The 8540-nt window shown below is 43.6% G+C and overlaps 2 protein-coding genes across 2 annotated transcripts; one reads left to right on the forward strand and one right to left on the reverse strand.

Moving 5' to 3' along the window:
- Nucleotides 1-538: 538 nt before the first annotated feature.
- otud3 (OTU deubiquitinase 3) lies at nt 539-3551 on the forward strand. Its single transcript, XM_068747081.1, has 7 exons — nt 539-744; nt 1059-1207; nt 1319-1431; nt 1515-1637; nt 1775-1907; nt 2087-2274; nt 2521-3551. The coding sequence occupies exons 1-7, from the start codon at nt 539-541 to the stop codon at nt 2677-2679; spliced, it is 1071 nt and encodes a 356-aa protein (XP_068603182.1). The 3' UTR covers nt 2680-3551.
- A 931-nt stretch (nt 3552-4482) lies between these two features.
- bcas2 (BCAS2 pre-mRNA processing factor) lies at nt 4483-7856 on the reverse strand. Its single transcript, XM_068747091.1, has 7 exons — nt 7718-7856; nt 6843-6935; nt 6674-6744; nt 6022-6183; nt 5218-5268; nt 5048-5128; nt 4483-4958 (listed from the first exon to the last, which is right to left on the reverse strand). The coding sequence occupies exons 1-7, from the start codon at nt 7808-7810 to the stop codon at nt 4832-4834; spliced, it is 678 nt and encodes a 225-aa protein (XP_068603192.1). The 5' UTR covers nt 7811-7856; the 3' UTR covers nt 4483-4831.
- Between the last annotated feature and the right edge of the window lie 684 nt (nt 7857-8540).

An 8540-nucleotide genomic window follows, 5' to 3' on the forward strand; every position in this document is an offset into this window, starting at 1 on the left:
AAAGAAAGTGAGACTATATGAAGAAACAGCTCTCTCTGGATTTGACGACGGTAATAATATATCATCTGTATATAACGGTAATTTGTGTTCTGTTCTTCCAGCATAAATTCCACTGATGTTTGTATCGTATCTGATGGCGGCCGCCAGAGGCTCCAATGCTAACGCAAAAATCAGCGGCCGCAGGGGGCGCCTATAAAGGATTTAGACAGATTTCCATTTGTTAGCACTGAGGCTTCAGAATTGCTATACAGCATTCTGACACAATTTATAAATGTGTAGAATTTCTTGATGGAACATCAGGGACCGACCACGCGGATTTCAAAGTACAACTCTGTAAAGGGTTAAATGCACCAAATCGACGCTACGACTCGTGTTATGAGTCCAGCTTTGTATTAAATAATGACCCCCCCCCCCCCCCCCCCTCCTCTGTTTCTGTGTGTGAATATTTTGCAGGTATATCCCCGGCCTTTAATGCACGTGTCAGCTCATTCCCATAAGAAGGCTTTGATGCTGGTTCACAGAAACAACCGTTGACAACATGTCACGGAAACAGACGCCGAAGCCTCTCCGGAGCAACAAGAAGAGTGAACTTGAACGTAAGAGAGATGAGCGGGCGGCGCGGCGGGCCATTGTGAAGGACCGCAAGAACCGACCCCAGGATTGTGACGAGGGAGCGGAGTTTGTCAGTTTCTCCAATCAACTCCAGGCGCTGGGGCTCAAGCTGCGAGAAGTCCCTGGAGACGGGTGAGAGAGACGGTCTTCTTGCTGTGCCTTTTCTCCCTTGAAGTACGTCCTTTGTACCGTAACGTAGTTCTTCCACATTTATCATATATAGCTTAGCTTCAAGCCTGGATAGAGGAGCAAAATGTCTTCAGCATCGATCCAGAGGAAAACATCAGAAAAAGCAAGCAGTTTGGGAAAGGAGGCCTCAAAATAAACCGCCACATTTTGCAATGACAATTACAAGTCCCATTAACTGCAGTTGTAACACACTCGGCCCCTCCGCAGTTGAACTCGAGGCCGTCGCGTAGACCAGTGACTTTCTTTATTCTTCGCAGGAACTGCTTGTTCAGAGCTCTCGGTGACCAGCTAGAAGGTCATTCTCGGGGTCACCTCCGGCTGAGAGAAGAGACTGTCCAGTTCATGATGTCCCATCGGCAGGACTTTGAGCCCTTCGTCGAGGACGACGTGCCCTTCACGCAGCACCGTAATGAAATGATGCTGAATAAATGTGATCGAATCCAATACTGTGATGAGATATGAGAGTTTAACTAAAGTCATGCCTCACTATTCTATCATGCCCCCCCCCCCCCCACAGTGTCCAACCTCACCCAGCCTGGAACATTCGCCGGCAATGACGCCATCGTGGCTTTTGCTCGAAGTCAACAGGTGAAAGTGGTCATTCATCAGCTCAACACGGCACTTTGGGAGGTAGGGTGAGAGGAAGCCTTAACGATGGCGTCATTATTACAACATGAACTGCTCATGCTTTATGCATTCTGTTCTCAACTCAGATAAATGGTGCAGAGAAGAGCGTGTGCAGAGAGCTGCACATTGCCTACCGCTACGGAGATCATTACGATAGTGTGAGGCGGACGGGGGATAACTCTGAGAGTCCAGCTCAGCTCTGCATAGAGGTGAGATTATCTGGAGAGGTGTGCGCTCCCTATAGCCAGTGCATCGTGACATTTCTTTTTTATATTTCTTACTGTAATACTCTACCTATTGTTTCCAGCCTGGGTCTCTGATGCTTTCTCACTAATCCCGTTCCCAGAATTTGCCAAATTCACAAGGACAGCAGCGCGAGTTTGGGGATGGCCGGCGAGACAAAGAGACAAACCCACCGTCCTCAGCGCCAGAGGAGGACAGCGTCATCTTGAGCTCCGTCAAGAGTCGAGGGATTCCAGGTCATAAGTTACACTTGGCTCGTTGGATGCGTGCAGAATTAACAGGCGAAATGGAACGATGAGGAATCGAGCTTGGTTGTTCTGCTAAATGTTTTCCCACCAACACGGTAGCCTGTATGTTAGCAGTAGCCAGTTCTTCTTCTAGTGGTGTGTTTATTTGCGTGTTTTTGCTCCCTCAGGTGATGAGGAGAATCTCCTCCAACTGAGTGCAGCAACCATCAATGCTGAGTGGCTCGTGGGCTCCATGCTGGGCCAATCCTGCCAGGGCCAGTGCGGCTCAGAATCCTGCTCATCCTGCGGCGCCGCGACGACTGAGTGCAGGGAACACAAACGACCAACAGAGGGCAGCAATGCTCAAAGATCAAAGGTCCATTTCACTGATCACCTCCTGATTTTCCACTTGAACGTTGTCCTCGTTCATACAAGGCCCTTTTCGTCAAACCTATTGCATTTAGATATTTTTGCAAACGCAGGTCAAACCACACCTTAGATTTAAAAAATATGCATTTTATTTATTTATTTTAACTTTAATTAACAGAAAAAACTGTTACTGTTACGAAACAACAAATGAAATGAATTTAAATGAATAAAATGTTAATTTCCTTACGTCCAGGTATCTAACAAGCAGAGGAAAGAGCAACAGCGGCAAGAGAAGAAGAAGCGTCAGGAGGAGAGGCACCGGCAGAAGGTTCTTCAGAGTAAAGGAAGTCAGGACCAGAACCTGTCGGAGGCTGTTACTTTAGTTCCAGCTCTCAACACTCTTAGTATATAGACGAGAGTCGAGCCGAAATAACCTTCTGCTACTGCAGATGCCAGCGGCCGATGCTGTCGACAGGATGTTGCACATAGATTCTCTTCAGTCAGAGTCTGACAAGAACCTGATACTGTCGTTTCTTTGCAAATGCTAAAATGGTGCCTGCAGGCTCGTGTGTGTGAGAGGTGTGAATGCTGTGTTGTTGTGTTTTTTTTTACAGGGTTTTGATTTTGTTCAATCCCTGGCTGTCCACCCTCCCTCGCCGCTTCCTTTCATAACGACTCGACACGTAATCTTGTGCAGATGGGCTTTTGAGAGATTGAACTAATGTCATTTTAGATCACTAGATCAGTCCAACCAAAGAAGGGTGAGTGATGATGTTTTTGCTTACTGGGTAAGGAATGTGGCAATAAACAAATGTGAAAGTTTTTTTTATGCGTGTGTGTGTGTGTGTGCCAGATAATGTTGTACATAATCTGCATTACATTATTTGTATTTAAAAGGCAAGCAGTTTATTCAATCATCTTTTTGAAGGCTTAGTCTTCAGCCACTTATCCAAAATACAGGGGGTTGCTGGAACCTTTCGCAGACTACGGGTGAGAGGCAGGCTACGCTCTGGACGAGTCACCAGCTCGATTGAATCTAATGCTTTTGCCGCCTTAAGCAGAAACGGCTGCCAATAAACCATCCTGGTAACTGGAGATCAGTGTTGACGTCACTGTTGTTGAGTTCAGGCCCAGGCTTTGACTGGATCACTCTAAAATCAAATTCCTTTTGTGTTCACTGTTCACCCAGACTCCGGCGACCAGCCAGGGAATCCCACTTCTGACACCAAGTTGTGTTGGCAGTTTTTTTGTTCTTTTAGATAATTGTATAATAAAGACACATGATCATGTGGTTTGGTCTTAAATTGTTTTATCAAAGCTTTGGGCTTCAGACATCCAAGCAGAACGGTTGGCTGAGTGAAGCCAAGAAGGGTGAATACATCGCGTTTATATAGGTACACAGTTCAGAACAGGAAACAGGTGTTATACAAGGGACAATGTGAGAGGAAGTCACAAATTCCAAGTATCATCAATACAGAGGAAATCATAAATTCTAAGAATCAATACGAGGATGCAGTTCATGAACCTTTACCACAAAACAACTGCATACGAGGGTTTTTCGTTAAAGCGTACATCCTGTCTAGCACCTTTGTTTTTTCGTCTTATCACACCTCTGCAGACGGTTATTTAGCGAGTGGAAAGGAACATTGTGTTTTTTCACACCTTTGCAGACAGTTGTTTTCCTACTACCGTCCCTGTAGGCCAAAGTTACTTAGCATTGTTTAATCACCACTTAATGATTATTTGATCGCTCTTACAATTATCGATTATGTAATTGTCATTATACTTAGGAATTACTTTACTGCCAATACACTTTCGAGCTATTTAGAGACGGCCTTTGTGGGATCGTTGCTGCACGTCCGAGTTGTTCCTGAGCACCAACCAACAGACTGAGGACCTGACATGGGAGATCAGAGAATGAATATTTCCCTCCGTTTACAGCGAGTCATCCTGACCCTGGAGCAGCAAAGCTTCAGGGCATCTTGCCATAGGTGTGGTTATTTTAGTTTTTTTGGAATGCCGCTTGGTTCACACGAGATTTAACTATCAACTCACCAGTCTGTGAACCTAGAATATTCTAACTTAAAGTTCAAGTTCACATCATAAAAATGCATCCTTACAACAATGATGTCATCCAGGAGTTGGGATTTAACAGTAGAACCAGGATTAGAGCTGCCGCATCCAACAGGATTATTTTCACCACATCACAAGGAAATATAAAAAGCCAATTTATTATAACACAGAATGCATGACAGGAACTCCAAGATGAATCGAGTTCAACGAAGGTGACAAACTATTTACACTTCATTCGACACACACTCCTGTGATGACTGGAATCACTCAAACCTACAAGATGGCGTCATTTTTAAAGCACAATCTTGGCTTTCCGATTAGGCTGGTAAGATGTGTGTAGCTACTTGGGGTTTCGGGAAAGTGATTCTGAACGTCAACATGATTTGATGTTGGCCTGAGCAATGAGCAGATCTCTTTCCCTCCTCCCGTCTCCTAGTCCAGTCCAGGAAGATGAGGTCCGTCTGCGGGGCTTGAAGGTGAAGGCCGCCGCTCTAGAAGTCCTGTCGGATGTTCTCCTTGTTCTCGTCCCCCTGCTGTTGCCTGAGTTGAGTGATTTCATTCTCCAGCTGGACGATGGCTCTCTCAATCTCATAGTTCTTACTGACCAGAGACACCCAGCTGTTGAGAAACCAATACAGGGTACTTATTATAAATACACAACTCACATTTATATCACACAAGTAATATAACATTTCACAACAACGCACTGTGACTCCAGCTCCCGCAGTTTGGATCCGCCCGCCAACTGATCGTTCTTACGCTGCCAGTTTAAATCTTGGATTTGCTTCCTGTGTACAAAAACATGGATCAAGTTAAACAGCAGCCGATTTGACAATCGGATGAATTATACAGCTGAAAATCTCCAGTGATTCGTCACCTGAATTTCTGGAGTTCCTTTTGGGCCATTTCTATCATGAAGGCCAAGTTACTGGTATCAAACACAAGGGCAACATGTTAGCAATGCTCACACATGTGGCATTTATTTCACCAGAACTATTAGCAAATGTGTCTGGACAGGCATGTATCTCATTCCATGCATGAGTCGTGAGATTTGTTAAAGTGCAAGTAGAATGTGTGTCCAACCACCCAGACAACCCCACAACCGGGACAACTCCTGTTGTATTCATGTGGACAGAGCACGCACAAACATCATGGCAGAATATTAGAAATGGGCTTGATGATGCATTACAGGTGATGCACAGAGGCGAGAGCTAGACGAAGTTGATCCTGGACACCCGGCGCAGATAGACGTCTTTAATTCCACCAGGATCAGAAACGGCTGAATGAGGAATAATTCCCAGCTACGCTCGGGTCAACTCGGCTATATGAAATAAAATACTACCGACTAAGCATAAAGCAAATCATTTTATCCACTGGTATCCAATTAAACATTTAAAATGTTGTGTCCACATTCACAGATCTCAAAACCTGAATACAGATTTGTGATATTTCTTTCCTGACACATTTAGTGCACAGATGCTGAACACATATGCGGATTCCTGTGCGAAATATACAAAGTCGCACTTTGCATTTAGATTACTTTACTGCTCTGATTGCACGTACGTGCACACACGGAAATTTAGACACCCTACGCACACATTTGTAAATATTCTTTCCACAATAAAGAAGCCATAATTAATTAACACTGGTTTGAGGGAGGAGCTGGGCTGTGTTCACGTACTCGTTGTAGACTTTCCATGCGTTGGTCCCGTACTGCGACATGAGCTCCAGGTTCTCGATGCGGACTGCCTGGTGCTCTAGCTGGGCCATGGAGTTGTTCACACACTCCTGCCATGCTGTAATGTCATTCTTCTGGCCTGATGATGGCGCCGGCAGCTCATATCTCCGCAGAGAGAGAAAAAAAAGACATGATTATCTGAAACTCCAGAACAAAAGTAATTGTGGATACATTTAAAGGGGTCTGTCCTCATTCTGATGTCACTCTGGCCACTTTGTGCTATTTGGTGAAAATCTATGAATCAAATGACAGATTAAGCAAATTACTATTAAATGAAGTGATAATATTTTTTATTGTGAAATAAACTGCCATATTTGCTAGATTCATTAGTTTGATCCCTGACTCAGCATACCTGAATTGAATAACATAAAAATACCTTACAATATATCCATCACTTAAGATATTGTAGTATCGCACTCAGGGATGTATTTTTAAAAATATGAATATAGCAACCTGCGCAAATAAAAGGATTATGGCCCAGCCTTACACTAAACTCTGGTTGGGGCTGGATGCAGCAGTATTTCTGTTACTCTGTGTTGAAACGTTCGTATAGATATACCCTCGCATCAGCCAATGTATTAAGTTACAGGTTTACCGCTTCATGCTAAGTAGATCCATGGGCTGCCGGGCTGCCAGTCGCTCAAACTCATTCTTCATAATTTCTGTCTGGAAGGTGATATAAAAAAAAAAAAAAAAGTAAAAGTGTCATCTTTGTCACACAGGCTAAATCTGTGAAGGGTTTCAAAAATTGAAGCGTTCTTCACCTCAAATCCAGAGAAGTCGGGTGCGGGCAAGTAGCTCAGGTAGTTCTTGGTGGGCCGATATCTTCTGGTCTCCTCCTCCACCAAGGCTGCAGCCTAGACAATAGAAAACTCATTATTTTTGATAAAATAATCCACTAGTTGAGGGGTATTTGGAATCTAAATACTAAGATTTGAAAACGTCTCAATGCTGATTTTAACCTCACAAAATGTTCCCAATTTAAGTCATGTTAAACTGTCCTCTCTAATAGCCTAGAATAAAGTGTGCAACCAAGTAAAAACAAACATCCGGGCCGTCCCACTTCCTCTCAGCAAACCTCTTTTCCTGTATACACTTCTGTACGTCCCGGTTCCACCACCAGGCCTCCTTATCTGCTTGAGTAGACAGTAAACTCCCAGAGTACTCTCCTACCTCTCTCCCTGATCACCCTAGCTGTTGCAAAGTAGAGATTTCCTTCCTGTATTCCTGTAGTAATAGCAGTCTTTCTGCAATCCACCGTGCATCCATTCATACTAAAGGAAGTACTGTATATTAATCACAAACTCAATCTGACAGCGAACTGAATTGAAGGGATCCCGTTTGCAGAAAGCTAAAGGGAGTCAATGTAAATGTTTTTAAGATCAGATGTAATAAAATGCGCTTCAAAATATTGTATTTCAGTGTATTATACTACAAACAAAATAAACCAATAAAAAAGTACAAATGATCATGGTATACACTAGTAGATTGAGAGGGCTCAAACCATTTTCAGTAGTTCTTACCTGCTAATGGTTCCAGTGAAATATTAAATTCTACATTGTGGCCTCACCATCTAAAAGTTAGCTTTAGCAATGTTAGCTAAGTAACACGCTGAGGATAGCAAAGGACGTTTACTCACTGCTTCTCTGACACCTGCCGCGTCGTAACCTTGGTCAAAGTAGGGTAAAGCATCGACAAACACTTCACCAGCAACAGACGCAGTTCCAGCCATTTCCACCGGCGTAAACGATCACGTTTTATGAATTACAGCCGCTAACTCGGTCTGTAAGAGTCAAAATAGCTACAAGGGGCGATTTCCGGTCGAAACCTTCAAAATAAAGTCAGACCACTGCCGGGATATTTTTGATGGTGACATCTAGTGGACTGGAATGGAAATCACACCGATTTACTGCCACTTGATAAAATGTTCTACCTATTGCAATTTCAGCATTCTAGGGCCCAAGATTTAGAGTTCATTGGCATTTTTATTACAATATTGTTCTGGGTTGGTACTGGATCTTTTTTGGTACTGTATGTAACCAGTTTACTCTGGTGGACCGACTCACATAATCTGCAGTTTAACACATACTCCTGGAGTTTTTTTCTGTCATGCACAGCCTGGTATTTTTTTCAGTATTGCTTTCTCTAAATTGTGTGCTCTACAAAACGTAATCACACTCACATTTATGGCTATGGACAATTTTTAGAATCCCTAGTTTACCTTGTGATTTTGTTGGTGGGAGGAACCTGGAGAACCCACACAGACACTAAGAGAGAACATACAAACTCCATGCAGAAAAGTCAAAAGGGGTTTGAACCATGGACCTTGTCGCTGTAAGGCACTACCCACTGTTAAGTGGTGAATACACTACTGTCATTGGCTTTTCTTGGCTTTTTAAATACACTCTATAGTGGACAGCGAATCACATCGGAAAGAGGGCTATGTTATAGGGATAGACAGG

This window comes from Brachionichthys hirsutus, chromosome 2 (assembly GCF_040956055.1).
Source record: "Brachionichthys hirsutus isolate HB-005 chromosome 2, CSIRO-AGI_Bhir_v1, whole genome shotgun sequence".
NCBI lineage: Eukaryota > Metazoa > Chordata > Actinopteri > Lophiiformes > Brachionichthyidae > Brachionichthys > Brachionichthys hirsutus.

Excerpts from the sequence above, each read along its gene's own strand:
- otud3 (XM_068747081.1), top strand. The coding sequence starts at position 539 with ATGTCACGGAAACAGACGCCGAAGCCTCTCCGGAGCAACAAGAAGAGT. Across the intron at positions 745-1,058 it reads CGAGAAGTCCCTGGAGACGG|GAACTGCTTGTTCAGAGCTC; the intron begins GTGAGAGAGACG and ends TATTCTTCGCAG. Across the intron at positions 2,275-2,520 it reads GCAATGCTCAAAGATCAAAG|GTATCTAACAAGCAGAGGAA; the intron begins GTCCATTTCACT and ends CCTTACGTCCAG.
- bcas2 (XM_068747091.1), bottom strand. The coding sequence starts at position 7,810 with ATGGCTGGAACTGCGTCTGTTGCTGGTGAAGTGTTTGTCGATGCTTTA. Across the intron at positions 5,129-5,217 it reads AAGGAACTCCAGAAATTCAG|GAAGCAAATCCAAGATTTAA; the intron begins GTGACGAATCAC and ends TTTTGTACACAG. Across the intron at positions 4,959-5,047 it reads CTGCGGGAGCTGGAGTCACA|CTGGGTGTCTCTGGTCAGTA; the intron begins GTGCGTTGTTGT and ends GTTTCTCAACAG.